The 21,429-nt window shown below is 43.2% G+C and overlaps 1 protein-coding gene across 4 annotated transcripts in view; it reads right to left on the bottom strand.

Annotated features, from left to right (window-relative positions):
* LOC148034098 (Hus1-like protein) overlaps window positions 1–20,253 on the bottom strand; it is a 61,055-nt gene extending 40,802 nt beyond the window's left edge. For 2 of the 4 annotated variants that reach the window (XR_015691431.1, XM_087682099.1), the window contains exons 1-2: window positions 20,086–20,253; window positions 19,880–20,004 (exon numbers count right to left, since the gene is read on the bottom strand). Coding sequence is in view for 2 of the 4 variants with exons in the window: in XM_087682099.1 (XP_087538225.1) it covers window positions 19,880–20,004; window positions 20,086–20,137 (177 nt within the window). In the remaining 2 variants the exon portion in view is untranslated. The remainder of the gene's footprint in view (window positions 1–19,879; window positions 20,005–20,085) is intronic. The other 2 variants (XR_015691430.1, XM_087682098.1) reach the window with 1 other exon arrangement.
* Window positions 20,254–21,429: the final 1,176 nt, after the last annotated feature.

Here is a 21,429-nt window from a genome sequence, read left to right as displayed (position 1 = left end):
CCACATTTGCATCACATACCCTAGGGGTTGGATCTTCCATCTCCGCTCCTAGCACCTTTTCCTTCTCCACCCCATTCTCTACCTCTTTGCACCATGGTACTTCGTTACGGGGAATGCCACCCTTTAACACAGTGTCTCTCACCTTGTAGCAAATGAGCACACCCATAACTCCTGGGTCGACTGTGATGGGCATCCCCCTCACTATCCCCAGCTTCACATCTCACATGACCACTCAAACACAAGGGTTTCCATCCTCAGCTTATGGTGCGTCTTCACACTCTCCTTCGATTACACCTACGCAAGGATTTCCATCTTCTGCTCCCCGTGTTCCCATCCCACCTCCTTGGGTTCCTCATGTAGCTCTACCATGCCCATGCCTAGTCAGCCCATCCCTACCTATGGATCCACCTTGCACACTACCCGCATGCCTGGTGGGTACTCTGGGGCCCATTCCCAAGTGTACTCTACTCCTCCATCCTACCCACACTACACTTTTTCACACTATCCATCTCCAAGCACTACCAGTCCTGTTGCAACGACCAAGAATGCCTTCACGGATAAGACACGTTTTAACGGGTCAAATTTCACCACTTGGTCTAATTTCATGCAACAAGTACTTGAGTCTTAGGATCTTTGGGACCTCGTCATTGGTCTAGAACCTATGCCGGACCCTCAACTAGCTCACCTTGATTACATCCGTCAATGGAGAGCCCGCAATGCCACAGCCAATGTTGAGTTGATGTAGGGATTGCTTCCTGAGTTTCACTCTCAGTTGCAGCACTTCCCGCTCATGTCAGAGCGTTGGAATCACCTTCTCGACCGCTATGCGGCTAGTGATCGTACTCGGTGCATCAATCTCGACTTTGAGCTTTAAGAGTTCTCTATTAAGGAAGGGAATGATCTGAAAGTCAAGCTAGCTGAATATAGGCGCTGCCACTACTGGCTCTCCAAAGTCAGATGACGATCAGGTTACATTCTTCTTGAATAAGTTGCCCGAAAAATACTTTAATTTCATTCAACACATCATCTCCCAACCTCAATTGCCAACCTTCTACGAGTTTGAGTGCCAATTCTTGCGTTACGCAAGGCTGCATGATCAAGTCCACAAGAGATCCTGATCACAGCCTTATTCAGAGCAGAGGGGGTTGGTTGCCTCTTCTTTGGGAGGGAAAATCACCAGTGGCAAGAACTCGCCGGATGCAAAGACAAGCCAATCCAAGGGTGACTCCTCTTCCTCAGATGGAACCAAAGAATCTAGACCTATCTGGCAGCAACTCCCTAAGAAAAACCGGTTTTGTACACACTGCTAGAGAGCAGGCCATGTGGATGAGAAGTGTCGCTCCAAGGCCCAAGGTCTTCCACCTAAAAAGCCTCAGCAGACCACCGCAACTGCACAGTCCAGTGGGGTGATAACCCCCAACTTTGTGCAAATATAGACACCAAAATGTACTCAACATGGAAACATCCTTTGAAAATTGAAACTTTGCTTTTGTACTCTCTTGTAAAAAATCAAATATGAAGCAATGTAAAATGTGTAGTTCAAAAGGCTCACATTAAAAAATGTTAAAAGGAAAGGAAAGGTCAAACACCTTTTGTCTCATTTCAAAAATTGAAGGGTCTTTAGACCTTAGCCAAGATGTATGCAAATTCAATTTTATATATCAAGAAAGAAAAAGAAAGAGACATGTCGGGTGATTTGAGGAGGTGGGAGGTTGAGGTGGTTACACCCTCTCTCTTCCTTTATCTTCTCATCTCACGCTTCATTTCTTTCTCTCCCATTATGGCACAACTCTCATCTTTCTCATTCTTGTTTCTTTCTCTCTTGTGCTCCTTTGCAAGATCTCATGGAGAGTGAGGAAGAGAAAGAGGGTGAGGATGGAAGAATTTCCTAATTTCTTGTGTACCTCTCTCTTGCGTGTCTGGAGAGCATGGATTCTTGGTGAGAAGAGTTTTCTTGCAGGTTTTCATGGCCAGCAAGTGTGCTTGTACCCTCTCTTGGCCGGTTTGTGGTTGATTTGTGCCGTGGCAGGGTGCTCTTCATGGGGCTACACCTTCCACTCCTGCTTCATCTGCTCCTTCAACGCCCGCCGTTGCTGCTGGACATGTGGCTTGAGTACAGGCTACAGCATCAGCAGCCCATCTCTTTCACTACCCCTAAGGGACTAGCTGATTGGTCTACAAGTTCCGATCCCATTGCACTTCATGCATCTATCTCACCTTCCTCCCCACCTCGTCAGGCATTCCCTTAGTAGAGCCCTGCTACTGGACGTACACGATGGTGGCCACCTTCTTAGACTAGCTTGTCTCTAGGTCCTTTCGAATAACCTAGGTCAGTCTGGCATTCATTTTTTGCACTCTTAGAGTCCGGCCCATAGGATTCATTGTCCTTAGCTTTTCCATTCTTTTGACTTTCGCTGCATTTCCTCATACACATACACATTCATTGCATTTCTTTCTTTTTTGTTTTGCTTTGGAGCATCTCACCACTAACCTCTGTGTTTGCAGATTCTCATCTCTTTTGTAGGGTTTTGTCTTTCAGTGTAAGGCTAACTTGCAGATTGCTTTGGTCCTACCTGGGCTAGAGACATGGGGATACGCACCATTCCTTTTATGGTTTCATCATCCTAGGAGTACTTGCTCTTCTTATAACATGGCGGTTTCCCCTCCTGAGGCGGATCGTGCAGCATCTCTCTCGATGCTATCATGGCGGTGACTTCTACCTTGCTCTTCTAGCAGGGTGCTTCATCCACTTCATCTTCTTTCATTCCTTATGGTTCTCGACACCATACGAAGACCGACATCAGACTCCTCTTTCTTCTTCGGCATCTACATCCAGGTTGAGAGGGGGTTCCTACCCTTCTTAGTATTCTACAAGCTTCACCACTTTGTCTTCGACATCGGCTCCTCCCCCCTATTGTACCTTACCCTTTGCATTGCATAATTTCATCACCTTTGTATTAGGGCGCTTGGACAAGTGAACAATTTTCCTGTGAGGGCACTGTCCAAGTGACACCTGTTGTATGAGCATTTTTCAACATGTAGCATACTTTGCATCTCATTGTGCAAAGCACCGCTTGAGCGGATCCTAAGTTGTTTCCATCGGCGCGGCTGTTGTTAACACACCACCATCCTCCATCACATGAATACCTCATCATCTATTTTCCTCGTCATCAACACCCTGAGTGGATGGGTTAGCTTGTTCTATTTTGTGATGTGTTGGGTATACCCTTCCTACTCCCGTCTTCTGATCACTATTACTCAATCGGCCACATCCCATAAAATTTACCTCAGTTATGCAACAAAAAAAAAAAAGTTCCATGTAGTTCCATCCACCTTTATAGGGCTTGGTAGGCCACTGGGCAGCCGACGTGGACCATTTGTCCAATGCCCTGTCCTCTCTGGGGTGACTACTTGAATTCCCTTGGTAAGATAACCATCGCATGCTCAAGAGAGTAGCTAGTAAAGAGACCTACAGTTTTCTAGACAACTTCTCGAGATACAATTAGGTGCAAGTATATCCTAATGATAGGCATAAAACCGCATTCGCTACCGAGTGGGGTGTCTTCGCCTACATAGTCATGCTCTTTGGGCTGACAAATGCACTAGCCACGTTTCAACAGCTCATGTGTGCTATATTCAAGGACATACTTAGGCGAGAGAAGTGTTCGTTTGACGATCTGTGTGTTCACTCAAGTTGAAAGGAACACCTAGACAAACTCCGAGAAGTCTTTGAACGGTACAAATTATATTGTCTCTCATTGAACCCCTTAAAGTGTCAATTCTAGGTGAAGTATGGATGTATCCTAGGGCACGTGGTGTCCAAGAGCACCATTGCCACCGACTTCTCAAAAGTTAGGGTTATTGTCCGTCTACCACCACCAACCGATTACAAGGGAGTTCAATGCTTCCTAGGCCATACAGGATACTATCGGCAATTCGTGTTAAACTATGCATTAATTGCTAGACCTCTATACAAACTGTTGATAATATTCGAATGGACTGAGGAATGCTAACACGCATATGAAGAATTGAAGAAGGCTCTAACCACCGCACCAGTCCTAAGAGCCCCAAATTGGACCATAATCTTTCACATTCACATTAACGCCTTAAAGTTTACCGTGAGAGCTGTATTGTGCTAGCCTGGTAAACACAATCTAGACTATCTAGTGAGCTTTGCTAGTAGACAACTCACGAATACAGAGATGAACTACTCTACAATGAAGAGGGAGGGTTTAGCCATGGTGTTTACTGTAAAGAAATTTCGGCACTATCTTTTGGGTACCCCTTTTATCTTTTTTTATTGACCATCAAGCCTTGCTTTATCTTGTTGACAAACCCTGTGCTATCGGACGCATTGCTCACTGGTTACTACTGCTATTAGAATTCCACTTCTCAGTGGTTGTACGCAAAGGGAAGTAACACTACATGGTTGACATACCACAGGAGGAAGACCCACAGGTGGAGAGTCTCCGACCTCCAAGGCAAGAAAGACGTCATCCTCCAAGGCCTCGACCATAGGATTTGGTGGAGTCTTGACGGCCATCATAAGGGAGGCTGTCATGAGACTCAGAAGATCAAGAAGAAGACTAGAAGAAATCAGTCCGAAAACTCAATGGGCACGAGATGCGTTTCACCTCCCAGCCTTGCCTAGTTCATTGCTGGCCACACTCATCGTGATCCGATTGCCAGCCGTCAAACCTTGGTGAGTCCTACTATTCTTGGACTCTCTTTAATTCTAGGCTCCCCTAAACCCCGTTCGGGCGCCCAAGACCTCGGACGGTCATGCCTCGTGCATGTTTCCCTTAATTTACCTTATAAATATAACATTTCCTTCCCCTTAAGAATCGGTTTCGTCCTCGAAAACTATACTTGGAAGGTCTAACTGTAAATTGGGAAACCTTTTCTTTAAAGTACTTACTCGCTCCCATGTTGAGCTTTCTTCTGAACAATCTTTCCACTTAACCAAACATTCTTGATAAATAGTATTCCTTATTCGTCTATTACGAACATTTAATATTCTTTCTAGTTCATGTGGATTAGATTGGTCATTTAATAGCTCCTCAATATTATCATTTAAAACTAAATTATCCAAATCACCCAACTTCTTCCTTAAGTTACTTACATGAAAAACTGGATGTATTTTACTACCAGCAGGTAGTTGGAGCTTGTAAGCCAGTTCTCCCACCTTTTTAAGTATTGTGAAAGGACCACAATACCTGGGTGAAAGCTTTGGACATTGTCCAGTTTTCATGGTTTTAGTTTGTTCAAGCACCTTAAGATAAACCAATTCTCCTTCTTTAAAGAAGATGTCTCTTCGGTGAGGATCTGCATATGCTCTAGCTCGATTTTGAGCTTTTTTAATATTTTCTTGAGCCAATTTTAACATACTATTCACATCCTCCAAAAAATCCTTAGCTGCCTGAACTTTTTCCTTATGCAGTCCTACTGCAAAAGGAGCTCTGGGCTGAAACCCATACATTAACATAAATGGACTATATCCAGTGGAAGAGTGCTTGGCACTATTATATGCAAACTCTGCTATCGGTAGATACTCTTCCCAATTAGTTTGCATTTTACTTACATATGCCCTAAGCATAGCTTCAAGGATTTGGTTAACCCTTTCAGTTTGCCCGTCAGTTTGCGCGTGATCCGCCGTTCTCATGCTAAGTTTAGTATCCAACTTCCTAAATACCGCACGCCAAAATTGACTATCAAATTTTCTATCCCGATCAGAAACTATATTTGCCGGAAGGCCATACAATCGGTATATGTTCTCTACGAACAATCTAGCCAATTCTGGTGTTTTAACATCAGTTGAAGTTGGAATGAACCTAGCCATTTTGATTAACCTATCCACAATCACCCACACAGAGTCGTGCCCCCTCTGTGTTCTGGGTAAAGCAACAATAAAATCCATGGAGATACTCTCCCATTTTCCCGAAGGAATCTCTAGTGGATGGAGAAGTCCTCCCATTTTCAATCTTTCAGCTTTATTAACCTAGCATTTATTACATTTGACCACATAGTCAAGGACGTCCTTATTCATTTCATGCCAATAGAACTGCCTTTTAATAAGACTATAAATCTTATTAACTCCTGGATGTCCCGCGCTAGGGGTATCATGACACTCAAAGAGTATCTGGAGCCTTATTTCTGTATCTTTCGGGACACATACCCTACCCTTGTAGAGTAAATAGCCATTATCAATGGTAAAATTCTTTCACTTGAATCCGGTTTGAGCAACCCCTAATGCTCCATTTCCTTGTTGAACATCCTCAGATATTCCTTCCTTAGTAGAAGCACTTTCATTTGGATCCCCATTTTTTATTGCTTCCCATATATTGGAATATGCCGGATCAACCTGGCATTTCCCTTTTAAAGATTCAAGCAAGTTGGAAGTGAACTGAGTAAAACTCAATTCATTAATGATGGCATTCTGCTGAGTGCATCAGCTACTGTATTATACTTTCCTTTTCTATATCTTATCTCATAGTCGAACTCTTGGAGTTCGGCCCATCTGGCTTTACGCCCGTGTAGATCCGGTTGATCATTAAGCCACTTAATGCTTTCATGATCCAATAAAATCAAAAGTTTGGCACCGTACAGATAGTGCCTCCATTTCTTCATTGTATGTACTATTGCATACAGCTCCCTCTCATAAACAGAATAATTCTGTTTTGCATGGTCTAATTTCTTGCTTTCAAAAGCAACTGGTAGACCTTCTTGTAATAAGACCGCGCCTATCGTCTTATCACTGGCATCAGTTTCAACCACAAATGGTTTATTGGGATCCACTATTAATAATACTGGAGCTGTAGCAATAGCTACTTTAATTTTTTGAAAACTTTCATTTTGGTATGTTCCCCAATTAAAGCTCTTTCCTTTCCCTTTAAGTTGGTCTGTCATTGGAACAGCTATTTTGGCATAATCTCGAATGAATCTACGATAAAATCCAGATAAACCTAGGAAGATCTGCAGCTCTTCCAGGTTCCTTGGAGATGGCCATTCAATAATTGCCCTAACTTTTTCTGGATCCATCTTGATTCCCTCTTTCGAGATAATATGCCCCAAATATTTGACCTCTTGTGCAAAGAATTCACATTTAGTCTTTTTCGCATAAAGGGAATGTGTTCTTAACAGTTGGAATACTAATTGTAAATGTTCCAAATGTTCTTCTCTTGATTTACTAAAGATCAAGATATCATCCAAGAAGACTACTACAAAATGTCCTAGATAGGGCCGTAGAACACTATTCATCAGCTTCATAAAGGTAGCTGGTGCATTAGTGAGGCCAAAAGGCATCACCAAAAAATTATAATGCCCGTATCTAGTACGAAATGCTGTCTTAGGAACATCTTGTGGCTTAATTCTTACTTGGTGATAGCCTGATCTTAAATCTATCTTTGTGAAGAATTTTGCCCCTTGTAATTGATCAAAAAGATCTTCCATTCTGGGCATAGGAAATTTATTCTTCACCGTTATTTTATTAAGTGCTCTATAGTCAACACAAAGTCGCATAGAACCATCTTTTTTCTTTACTAATAAAATTGGCGAAGCCCAAGGTGAATTACTGGGTTGAATAAACCCTTTATCAAGGTAATCCTTAATTTGTCTTTCAACTTCTTGGTGCTGCGTTTCACTTAACTTATAAGGTGGTTTAGAAATAGGGTGAGTATCCTTATTTGTGTCAATTGGGTGATTTATATCACCCCTATCTGGTGGAAGGCCGCTTGGTAAATCAGAAGGAAACACATCTTTAAATTCATCTAACAAACTACGTAATTCATTATTTACATTCAACTCACAAACATAAGAAAATTGTTGCTTTATATTACAGAAAGTAAAAGTGTTTTGTACAGGAAGAGACCATAACATGTATACCTCACAAACTTCCTTCTTTATCAGCTTCTAAACTTCAGTAGAACACAGCAAAGGATTATCAGATACTTCATGTTCACCTTGAATAACAAAAGTCTTACCATCCCTGATACCATTGTATCCCATATTTTATTATCTTGACCTTGCATCATACGAACAACATATTGATGCCCACTCTTTTGTTGGGGAAGTTGCAATTTTTTGACAAGTGCATAATTTATAAAATTATGTGTAGCAGAGTCATCAATCATGACTCTAACCTTCTTTCCATCTATCAATCCATGCACTCTAACTAAATCATGTGGGCCAAAGGTAGGCTGCCACATAGAAGTTGACATACAACACTTGTGTTGTACATCCATGTGCAAGACCTTTAAAGATTTATACCTTTCATATCCCGTTAATTCTAAGGTCTGCACTACGTGGATTTGTTTTTCTTTTCCCTTGCCCTTGTCCTTATCCTTTCCTTTGTCTTCCCCCTTTTTCTTTTGAGCGCAATTCCAAGCAGCATGGTTAGGGGATAGGCAATTGAAACACAGCTTTTCTTTTTTGGCCTTATCAAAGTCATCAGGACTCTCTTTAATTCTAGGCTCCCCTAAACCCCGTTCGAGCGCCCAAGACCCCGGACGGTCATGCCTTGTGCATGTTTCCCTTAATTTACCTTATAAATATAACAGAGGCATTGGAGAAAGCCCAAGGTGGAGAAAAAGTCGATGAAACACCAAACAGGTCACCACCTCACCATGAGCAAGAGTAATCCAGTGAGAGAACGGTGAGTGACGAAGAAGAAGAGCAAGAAGCACAATCTAGCCATTGAGGGACCAAGAAGTCAAAGAAAAAGACTCCACAAGAGAAGGCCGAAGAAAAGAGAAGAAACAAAGAGAAAGCAGACCTACAAAGAGCCCAAAGAAAGTCCAAAAAAGCCGAAGAAGAAAGAAAGAGAAAAGAAAAGGAGTCAGAGAGGATAAAAGAGGGCTGAAGAGAAGAGAAAGAGAACAGCAGATGAAGAAGCCGAAGAGCTAAGGAGGAAGGAAGAAGAGGACATAGCTTTAGCAACACGCATGTCAATAAAGCTGCAGTCCAAGTAGAATGAGCTAGCTACCATGAGTCCACATAGAGAGGAAAGCCCGGGCTCAAGTGCCCAAGTGCCAGAAATCACGCCACCCCCGGTAAAAGAAAGCAAGAGCGAGGGGCTGATTGATCCTATTCCACCTATCCTAGTGCCTACCCCCCAAGGCTCTACACCCAAAGTGGATATTAGCAATATCATGGCCTGGGTGCAATTCCTCGTCAATAAAGAGATGGTACACAATGCAAGTGGAGGAACCTTAGTGACTGGACCAAAAAGACCGACAGCTGCGGATGTGGAATAAAGACAAGATCCCAAGAGACAAAAGATAGAAGCATCCACAACGACTACTCCTACAACACTGCCATCGTCCGCTAACTATGATGATTACGTCAAAGAGCTCCTTTCACAGCTTGAAAGAGAAAAGGAGGAAAAGAATATGGCTATTGCTGAGCTACAAGCCGAAAAGGATACATTAGCAGCCTTCCAGCTCGAGAAAACCCGTCAAGTGGCCTTGTGTCAAAAAGAGATAAGTGAGCTGAAAGCCGAGCTCAAGGCCAAGGAAGGAGAAGACAGGTGGCAAGCAAGGCTTACCGAAGAGACACAGAACCTCATGAGCCTACAACAACATTATGACGATCTAGTAGTGCTACATAAAGACCTATAAGGGGAGATGGAAAAAGTCCAGGATGCCACGGAGGAGTTGGAAGCAACAAAAGAAGAGAGGGGCCGAAGGTATCAAGAGTACATAGAAAATTTGAAGAAAAGGGTAGCCTTAGAGCTAAAAGAGCAAAAAAGATTAGAGAGAGAAATTGAGAAACAAGAGCAAAGACTAATAATCCTAGCTCAAAGGCATGGTGAAAGCTTGGAAGAGATGAAAAACAGAGTAGATGAATGGATGGACAGAAGTAAAAGAAGAGTCAAAGACCTAGTGCGCTGTCTAGCTCTTGCAGAAGGTGACAAGGTGCTAGCAGAGAGCAGGGCAGAGACCGCAAAAGTAAGCTTAGAAGCCCAACAACACACCTTCCTCAACACTATCATGGATGTTACCCAACATAGGAGAAGGAGGCCATTGAGTCATTAGAAAGAAAGTTGGGAGTCGCCCGTAGGGCTCTGAGACAGGGGTTGCATATGCCACCACAAGCAGCAAGAGTCAGCCTAAGCCTACAGGATCAGAGGAGCTATTTGCTAAGGGCAAGCTTGATTGTACAAGAAATGGATGCCTTGGAATTCACTGAAGGAGCACCACAGGAACACAAAGAATAGGAAGGAGCATGACCAAGCTATGAGATGGGACAACAAGATGATGAGCTAGTCCCACCGCCTCCCTCTCCACAGCCTGAAGTACAACAGGAGGTGGACACCTCTGCTGAGAGAAAAGCAGAGCTCAAAACGAAGAGAATGAGAATACTAGAACACGCACAAAAAAGGCTGCAAGCTCAACCAGCAATGGTTCCAGCAGCGCCAATCCCCCCAAGAGAAGACTACTTCCCACAACGAATTGAAATGCAAAACTCATGGTCTAGAAGCAGAAGGAGAATGGCCGCAAACCATTCGACTTTAATTTCTGATTCCCCGCCACATTGAGCAGTGTGTTATCAATCAAGGTGGTGGAAGAGGTGACACTCGTCTAGGAGGGGAGTAATGTTAACCCCAATGCAAAACGGGAAAAAGAAAATTCAAAAATATAGAATAATGAAGAAAAAAGGCAACCACGCAAAGGAATAAAAGAGAAAATGCCAAAAGCAAAAGGGCAAACACAAAAGTCAAGTCGAAGGCAAAGACGCATTTTATAATGCAAAGGCACCACTAAAATTTTGTAAAAGAGCGCCAAGCTCCCTCTTGTGCGAATTGTAAAACATAGATAGGCATAGGTGAAAGGATAAGGTAACTAGAAGGAAATAGGCAAAGAGGACCTTAGCAAGATGCCCGATCATGTAAAAAGGGGATGGGCGCCCAAGGGATTGAGGGCTTGTATATAAACTCAAAAAGTAAATAAGAAGCTCATTCTTTGGTGTGTGGCTACAGTGGTCTCTTCTTCTTCTCTCCTCTCTTTTTTGCTTGCTTGTGTGTGCTTGAGAGAGGGAGTGTGAGAGTGTGAAGGAGTGAGTATGTAAGGGTGAGGGACCGTGGTGAAAAAGCTCTCCATCATCTCCTCTCTTCCTCTTCTCTTCTCTTCTCTTGTCTCGTGCGTGGCTATGGAGGATGGAGCTCAAAGGAGGAGACTTGAGGTTGCTTGAGTTCACATCTCAAATCGTGGAGCTATCGGCTTGCTTGAGGGAGGAGACTACTCATTCGAGCATCAATGTAAGCTTGCTACACCCTCGTAGGATCGAAGGCACGTCGACTAGGTGAGAGATAGCCATTTGTGCCCACTTGAAATGCTTGAAGCAATAAGCAATTCGTGGATCTTGGCGGTTAAGTGTGAGCTCCCACTTCAATACCAAAGAGATACATGTGGAACTGCAATCAAAGACAAAACATGATCTAGATGAGAGATAGCCATTTGTGCTCACGTGAAACACTTGAAGCAATAAGCAATCCGTGGATCTTGGCCATTAAGCGTGAGCTCCCACTTCAATACCAAAGAGATACATGTGGAACTATAACCACAGACAAAACATGATCTATGGAACCAGATATAACCAAAGGATATAAAGTGCCAGACTTGGCACCACGTGCTAAAACAAGGTTTCCATGGGTAATCTTCCAAGAAGAATCCCCAAGAAAACAAAGTAACCCTCATCATCCAGTGTGCCAATAGAGATAAGACTCTTCGTGAGAGCCAGTACGTGTCGAACATTATGCAAAGTAAACTGCCTGAACCAACGGATATCACTTATACCAACTATCTGCAATGCCAAGTCATTCTGCAAATGGACGGTTCCAGTCATAGTACGATAGGAGTGGAACCACTCTTCATGAGGGGTCACATGAAAGAAAGCCCCTGAATCCATCAACCAACACTAAGTAAAACCAAGTGAGACATCAGTCAGTTGTGACTCATCCAAAGAAGCTGCAAGTATGTAGCCATCATCAGAGTTACGTTGCTGCACTACATTGATCTCTTCGATCTTAACATGGGACTTAGCAAGGACAATGCTGCAATCATCAGACTTATCCTGCACTTTCCCTTTTCCCTTTTCCTTGTGCTTGTCGTTGCACATTTTATAGCATTGCAACCTGATATGTCTTGTTCTCCCACAATAATGGAATGTTAAATCGGACTTACGTCCACAAGACTTACTACGAGATTGTCCACAAGACTTAGAATGAGACCTTTGTGACTCTCTTGCCATCATGGTGACCCCGAATAGTCAAAGCATGAGAAGCATCCACATTCTTCCTATTTATCTCCTTTGTCAGGAGTGCACCCTCTACATCAGACAATTGCGGCCCATTCTCGGGCATATTTGCACACATAGCAATACGGAATATGTTCCAAGACTCAAGCAATGTGACCAACAAGAACAAAGATGGAAAATTATCCTTAAATTTTAGCTGGCCAATGATAGCACGAAACTCGCTCAAATGCTAAGAAACACTGGTACCTTCCTTCATACAAAGGTCCATAAGCGGCTTTAGCCAATATATCTGAGAAGCAGAGCTTTGCTTATCATAGAGACTACAGATTTTCTCCCAAAGATCTCATGTAGACTGCTCATCTATGACAACATTATAACAAACTTGCTTGTTGAGGAACATGATAATCGTGGACCTACAAAGCTCATCTAAGTCATCCCATACATCCTGATCTTGACCTTTAGGCTTAATGCTCTTGCATTTGATCGGCGTAATCTAAGATTTCTGCACCAAAACCTGCCAAATTTGGGTCTTCCAATAGCCATAATTGCTACCATCCAACTTTTCAATGTTGAAGATGGCACTGTCATTTGAATAACCAGCCATATTGCAAGAAAAAGAGATGTGGTACAAACCAAACCGGCTGCTATAATACCTGTAAATAGCCCCAAAACCACTACCAAAACAAGCTGAAAACAAGAGGTACAGACCAAACAATAAGTTGTAGACAAACTATAACCAAAACAACATCTAATGGAGAGGACTACTCTCATAAATAGTACAACAGTCAACAATTACAGCATGCTGAAAATGAGGTACAGCATACTCAAACTCACTGCAAATAAAATCCAAAGCTCAATGTAACATCAAAGTGTCAAATAAGCGGCTCCCACTAGAACAAAAGTCAGATGCCAGACAAGCAAACAAAGCTAAAATCCTCGTGTGAGTGGCATCCAAGCATCCAAGATGTTAAGAAACCCTTCACCCTTTAACCGCAATTTGCGTTTCTGTGTTTTGCATTTAGGGTTTGCAACCTCAAAAAGGGGCACCATCCTAGACTAACTGTGCCTGTTTATAGGCCACTCTCATTCATTCCTTATGGCTGATTCATTCAATCCGTCACCTATTCTCTCCAACCTCTCTACTACCCTCACACCCCTTCAGGAGGACATTGCAGTTCGTGGTTCGTGGTTCGTGGTTCATGGTTCATGGTTCGTGGCTGTCTTCATCATTTTCCTTGTACTACGGCACCCTTGTTCCCTTGTATCACATTCACTCCATGATTTAGAACTTCATCATTCCATTCATCAAAGTTTCTTCTCTCTTCTCTTCTCTTCTCCATGTTTGCCGAGTTCACTTCGTGTTTCTCCCCGCAAACCCTACTGTCTCGATGGTACATCATCTTTTGACACCGTAACAAAGATCGATCTGCTCAAACAACGGCAAAGAACCTCCACTCCAGTGAAGGCAAAGACCGATGGCGGATTTGACATCCACTTCTCTTCTTCTTCCGTTGCATCAAGATCTCGTTTTTGCAAGTTTCAGGTGTTTTCAACTTGCTACCCACACCCCTTTCGCGGAGGACATCGTAGTCTCAGCTATCCCTTGCTGTCATCTATAGTCTGGCGCCTGTTTCCAGCATTCCACCCACAGTTTGCAACTGTTTACAGCAAAGCAACTGTTGCTGATCACTCTCCATTCAGAAAACAATCTCGTTTTTGCAAATTTCAAGTATTTCAGCTTGTTGCCTACACCCAGGACGCGAAGGACATCGCGATCCAAGCTGGCCATTGCTATCTATAAAAGTCTGGCACTTGTTTCCAACCTATCACACACTGTTCGGAGTTGATTTCAGCATATTGACTACTGCTGCTGTTTTTTCCTGCGTTTATTGTCTTTCTCTCTCCTCATCTATGTTTTTAGTCTTTCTTTCTCCTCACCTGCGTTTTTCTACTGGTTACACCCTCTTACTGCTGGTCGCATCCTCCTCCCACTGGCAGCTCACTTCCAACCCTTCCACTACCCTCCCACCCCTTGCGGCAGACATTGTGGTTCGTGGTTCGTAGCTGACCTCTTCCTTCTTCAGCAAGGCACATTGGTGCCCATGGCTTCTTTACCAACGGATGACTAGACTACTGGGTGCTTCTACTATGGCATCACCGAACACACCACCGATGCTTGCCAAGTTCGACCCTTGCTCCCCACCCCCTGGAGTATATGCATCTTCCACCAAGCACTCCTTGTGCCACCTCTCCTTTCTGGGCCACAGAGATCGTTATGCATCAGCTATCAAAGTACTATGCTCAAGGCAATAAGACGCATCCAATGCGCACTAAGTCCTTTCGAGCACATGAAGGATCGATTGGCGCTATGACCTCCTGGAGATTGTCACAATGCCAGTGGCAGTCTTCTCCCACCTATTTTCGAATACAGTGGCTACCACGGCCCGCGGTTCTATAGTCCACTCCATCAAGAGACAACGATTGTTTGATACCGTCTCCTCGTCAGTCTACTCCTTCGAGAGACAGTGGCTGCTCAACTCCTTCCTCTTCTTCGGCTATCCAATCCGCTCCACTGAGAGACAGCGACTGTTGCCCACCTCTTGCTCATTTTCAGCCCCACTCTTCCCCACCCTCGACTGCTCAAGTTCGAGAGGCTACCTCTGGGAGGTCTTCGGCACCCCAAGTACCTTCTTCGACACAACCGGCGGCACTTCCTTCGTCATTAGACATTTCAGAGTCCGTGATCCATGAGTTTTTGGATTCCCTATCTACTTCAGAGGGGGATTCAGAGGGGGATGTTATTTCTTTGCCCTCAAAGGGGGCATCTACTTCTTCAACTTCAACGGGGGGCCCTCCACCTCCCACCTCAAAGGGGAAACCTACTCCACGTGAAGTTCTTCACCCATCCTCTACTTCTTGGGGTGGCTGACTTCGACCAATCATCTCTTCTATTGATACCCAAGATCTTCAAGTACCACCTCGATCGGGACCTCAGAGGTTCAGCCGCGACTTGGTGACAAGACCTTCGTATTCCTTCAGCATGGATGCACGGAGCAATGATATGACAGCAATGACATCAAATGAGCATCTCGGGAGCATCACATAAGCCAAGAGCATGACAGCTTTGCTATGACAGCAACAATATCTATGAGGAAACTGAGCTAAAAGAGTACTCAAATCAGTTCAGTAACATCTCAAACCAATGACGTATGATCCCCCAAGTATCGACAACAAAACATAGGTATACGGGCATCCTAGAAAGCATATACGAGCTCCAAATATTGAAGATATGGCTGTCCCTATTTTATGACAGTATGCTGCCCTATTTGCACAGTTATTAGCTGAAGCTCAATGACTCAAAACCAATGCTCAATGTTAATGGTCCATGCCTAGGAGAGTGGTAAACAATGCCAGAGCAATTGTTCAATGCTGAGGAGTGATTGAGCAAGCACAAGTGTTTGAAAATGGCCATAGCTGAAAAAACGTGTTTGTATTTCCAACCCTGAAAGTTCAATGCTGAGAAGTGGTTGAGCAAGCACAAGTGCTTGAAAATGGCCATAGCTGAAAAAACGTTTTTGTATTTCCAACCCTGAATATTGAGCTGAATACTCCCTGAAATAAGCTTAATGTAGGGCTCAAGAATGCCCTAAGATAGCCCCAGTAGGTCCTAAGAAGTGCTAAGAAGTGCTAGAGCAACGACAGCTCAATATGAACCTCAAGAGGTGGAGCTATGGCTGGCAATGGTACTGTAGGTAGCTCGAATAAGAGCTGAAACGATGCCCGATTGAACTTGAGCTCAAAGAGAAGAAGGCTCTAATAGCAGTTGAAGGGAGAAGCCCAAGTGGAAGCACAAGCAACCAAAAGCAAGAGAGATGTGAGCTATGGCGAATGGAGAGAGAGAGAGAGAGAAAGAAAGAGACTCAAGATGTGGAAACTCCAACAATCACAATGTGTGACTGGCCATCCCTTTATTCAAATGTCATTGAAAGAATAAAGAATGAAGTGACTGATGGGCGTCCGTCGCCTACAGTGCATGTGTAGGTGTGGGTACTGTCAGTGTAGTAATACATGGGTGGCTGGGCACACGTGTTAAGAAGACTGCTAGGGTTTGCACTGAGGACACACAGAGTGTACGACCACGACAGAAACACAAAGACACAGACACAGACACAGAGGGCAAAACTCAAACCCTAAACGCAAAACTCAAAACTCAAACACAAACAGAAGAAGGGAGAGAGAGAACACAACTCTGAAGTGAATGAATGCTGTAAATGAATGTAAGAGTGTACAATGTGCTCTAAGGCAGACCAATGTCGGAGTGTGACATACACCGAAGACGAATCCCAAGTCTGTGACCACCAGTCGGAGTGTAGGAGTGCTGAATAGTGAATGGCAATAGGCTGGTCACCAAAACGCAGCAGTCTAGAGGCTGAAAATTGGTAAACGCAGCAGTGTACCACCGATCGGGGCCTGGAAACTGTGCACAGTCTGCTCTAAACAGCAGGCTGAAACAGTGTCTGAGAGTATCAGGGCCTGCAATGCTGAAAACGCAGGCTGGCTGACCCTGGAGATGATGGACAGCAGGCTGAATAGCAGTCTGGGACAGTTTGGAGCAATCGCCAACAGCTGAGAGCTGTCACCTACAGCAATGGACAGACTAAAGATGATGTGGCTTCTGTCACCTACAGCAATGGACAGACTAAAGATGATGTGGCTGCAGTCGATGATGGTTGGACACCAGATGAAGGCGGGCTGCAGGCTGGAAACTGGGCGCCAACAACAGCAGAGGGTGTGTGGGCTGGTGTAACCTGCAAAACAAGGATGATTGTTGAATGGGGGCAACCTGTCTATTTATAGATGTGGAAGGGCGTCCCAAAAATTAGGGTTTCCACTAAACTTTCTCGAACCACTCCCCGTTTTAGGGTTTCCACTGAACTCTCTCGAACCGCTCTTCGTTTTAGGGTTTTACTCTAAAAGAGCATTTTTAGTGTGTTTTGGAGCTGTTTAAGAGGCTAATCAGCAAGTAATGAATATTTTAGCTCAACAACAAGTGCCTTTACCCCCCCAACACCTAGAGGACCTTTTTGGGCTTGAGAGGGGTTATTGAGCAATCAAAATCCTCACATGCACTAACAATTAATTGTAGTGTTAACTTAAAACTTAATTACGGTCTTCATAAACAGCCCCAAAAAGGCTTCATTTGCTTTTATTGGCATTGATTTCACATGGTAGAACAAATGCACAAAAATTCTCTATACATAGGGCATGTTGTGGGCATTCATTTACACTCATTCCTCTTCAAATCAGTTTATCCCTCAGCACTCTCCAATACTATCCACACCCCTACAAGAGGATAACTCAGTTAGTTGTTTCAAGTGCCACCAAAGACTGCCCAACCTACCACAACCTGTCCATGAGGTTCTTCAACTACATGTGACTTCATCAAACTATGTGTTCATTGCTATATAGGGCTTCCTAGCATATCCAGAGGCTCCCCATCTGTGACGCTGATTTCAAGTATGCCTTTTAGTCTACAAACAAGCCACCTTGCTGCCTATGGTCTCCAACATTGCGTTTTATTGCCTACTAGTCTCCTCTCAGCTGGCCACACCTTTATGTTGTTGACATGCCACGTTGCTTTCCAACTTACTTCTCCAATGGTTGCCTTCAATCTAATACTCTTCATTTACTATTTGGAGGCTTGTACTTATTATCATATCTATGTTTTCTTCTCCAAATTCACTACCCATGTCTTGATAGCAACCACCATTTTGAGAGATCAAATCATCTTCGTCACCTACAACTCTTGAGGATTGGTCAATGCATTTCACTCCTATGTCCATCATCATCCAATACCTAATCAACCAAGACAATGTAATCACGTCTAAGCTCTAATCGGCATCATCAATTAGACTCTACAACCTTGGTACGAATCCTAGAGACAAGGAACCCTAAGGCTCCTCCATTATATTAGCATTGCATATGATTCATTATTTCATTCACTTTCTATGTTTTTGATATCTATGTTTCGGTATATGCAATCTATGTTTCTCCCCACAAACCCTACCATTACTTTACATGATTGCATATGGACCATTATTTGCAAGTTCACGAAATAGGCTCATTTCACTTCAATGTTGAGAAAAAAGATAACTAAGGATCTCATGGCGAGATCAATTAATCATTCATCTAACATTCTACAATTGCGTTCCTCTATTGTTGTACTTTTTGCATTTCTCTTTGTGTGCCCTAGCATTTCTTTATAGAATCCATGTGGTGTAGTTGAGAGGAAAGGCCTCTCTCTGCATCAATGATCACTTGACAAGACGTCCATAAGGATGTGCCTTAAATGAGTTGGATTAGGACGCAAGGAGTGGTATTGACCCACTTTGCCCACTTTCACAAGGCGCAACAAGTTTCTTGTCCTATACATCTTGGGTGGGTAAACATGTCTAATGCAAGCAAAGATATGTTGGACCCCCGCTCACAGTCAGCACTTGACCAAGCAAAGCATCACAAAGCCTTTTAGGTAGATGTTCTTTGGTACAATTGCTAGCTAATGAGGGTCTTATTCTTTACTTGGCTTGTTGCTCAGAACATACTAGAAGCATATAGTTAGTGAACACACATGCAAGAGCAAGGGGCATATCAATGTGCCCACAACAATGCTTGGAGACCCCAAAGCACTACCTTTGGACATGTACGGGGCCCAAGTTGCCTCTAGGATTCTACAAAGGTGAAAGTATGCCTGGGTTGCATTACATGGGGTGCTCCTTACTGGTAGTCAATTAGCCTACGTCATCACCTACTCTACTAGGCACAAAAGGAAGGCACTATTTTCATCATCAACTAGATCATGTGGGATGAGCCTTGAGAACCTCCTCAATTGCTGCGTACTACACCCTACTGAATGAAGATCAAACATTTGAGAGCTCACTAGGGGTCTTAAACTAGCATATTTGAAATTCACATTGTGAGCTAGCAGTTAACAGAGCAAGCCCTAGAATCTGTGGCACCATTGGGAATCTTAGGTCTTTTATCGTCTACTTGGTGGGGGCTTTAGGAGCGGCTCTAAGGTGATTGTCACCATCGGCAAAAATAGAGATTACTTCACACTTAGGACCACCCCAGCCTGTTCTTCGTCTTACAAGGTAGCAAACCCCAGCGGTGCTATTGCCCCCTTCCGTGGATTCTCTCTCCTATCCTTCCCAAACCAGCTTGAGAGGTGTAGATATATTTAGATGCAACTCTTCAGCTCCAGCTGCGTTGTTGAGCCCTTTTACTTCTTTGATTGAGTATATAGACACAACTCTTTATGCAAGTTTCCCACGTTTTAAGTCGCTAGATAGGTAGCTTGGTGTGGCGTGCAAAATGGAGCTTCTACTGCCTAAAGCAGGTGATTTGCCCGCTTAACGGCTCTCACATCTTCTAAAAGAAGATTGATCCTTGGGCTACCTCCTAGTTACTTATTCACTATAGTCCACTCCATGCCATGCGGTTGACATCTTCTTGTCGTACAATTATAGACGGGGAAAAAACGAAAAATGGAGATTGAAAATACATTTTCCTTCATACATAAATGTAGGTGGCCGAATACGTCGATCCGTGTAAAGATATATCCCCTAACCTTTTTGAACTGTGCCACTGCCTGCACTCCGTTTGAGTTCAGAACGTTGTGTATCAAAATGACATGCTCCGGAGTGAGATAGACGTGGCAGGACTTCCCAATTTTCTCAAATGCAGGAACAAACCCTGATAAAACATCAGAAGACAAGGTCACCCCCATATCAGCCAAAAGAGAGAAGAACTGTACGAAGGCTTGTCGATCATTACGGCGTTCGAGCAGGGAGACGCCATGATCTGTGAAGAAGGCCTTGAATTTCATTATCAGGAACCATGCCACGCAAATGCCGCCGTATCGTAAGTCAACTGGGCACGGGAAACCGAAAAGACAAAAGACGACTGTTTTTGTTGGATCTATTTTACCTGAGGGGGTGTGTATAATCAAGAGTCCATTTTAACGATCTCTATCTCTAAATCTCTAAAAGTTTTTATAATCCTAGGACGCTTTGTGACACGTCCTACGTCGCAACGTTGCTTCGTAGGGAAAATGAAGTTGCCGTGCTATTTATTCCTTTGCCTCACTTCTTTCCGACCTATTATAAAGTTGTTTCACAATGGTCTCCTCCAAGAAACGATTTCCGAGTCCAAAACTAATCTTCAATTAAAACTGGTCACTTTATAGATTTTGAAAAAAAACCCTCCCTTGAAAAAAATAAAAAATTATTTAAAAATAGTTGTTTAGAAAAAATGCAGCTTGAAGAACTGCTCCTTATTTCCATATTTGGGGACATGGCTCTCCTTGAGCACCTTATTTCCCAAGAATAGAAATAGGTTTTTTGTTGAGAAATGGGGGGTAGGGGATTTTCTAAGAAATCTAGTGGTTTTTTTTTAATCTTGGAAACCCCCATGTGGCCTTGGAGGATTTTTTATTTTTCATGGAAACTTTTCAAAAACACCCCTCAAAAAACCCTTGCAATAATAGTTATATGCATCTCTCTCTCTCTCTCTCTCTCTCTCTCTCTCTCTCTCTCTCTCTCTCTCTCTCTCTCTCTCTCTCTCTCTCTCTCTCTCTCTCTCTTTATATAATATATATATATATATATATATATATATATATATATATATATATATATATATATAAAATCTCCCTCTCTCTTACTTTCTCTCCAATTTTTTTCTTTTCTCAAAATTTTACCCTTTCTCTCTCTCTACCCCCATCTTATTTCTTCTTTGTCTCTTTCCCAAACCAATAAGCAAAACAATAATATAGTATACACAAAAGAGTAACAATTGTAACTTAAAAAGATGCAACAAGGTCTTAGACCATAGTAGCAAGCTTTTTGGCAAAAAACTTAAAGATCCAATGCATCCTATTTAAGAACTTGATCACTATCGGTTGGAAGATCATTGTGCAAAGCTCATTCTAAAGGCCAATTGCTATTAGCTCTACCAAAGACAATATCATTTCTTTTGCTCCAAATAAATTTGAGAGTCGCTACAATAATAAGGGAAAATTAGTTGCCAATTGTTTTTATCCAATGAACCTCGATCACCAAAGAGAGTCACTACAATGATAAGGGAAATTAGTTGCCAACAATTATCACCCTATGAGCC

The sequence above is a fragment of the Lygodium microphyllum genome, chromosome 7, assembly GCF_053477565.2.
Source record: "Lygodium microphyllum isolate KBCC chromosome 7, Lygodium_microphyllum_v1.1.10, whole genome shotgun sequence".
NCBI classification, from domain to species: domain Eukaryota; kingdom Viridiplantae; phylum Streptophyta; class Polypodiopsida; order Schizaeales; family Lygodiaceae; genus Lygodium; species Lygodium microphyllum.
Note: the sequence above shows the minus strand (reverse complement) of the source record. Positions and strands in the feature narration are given on the sequence as shown.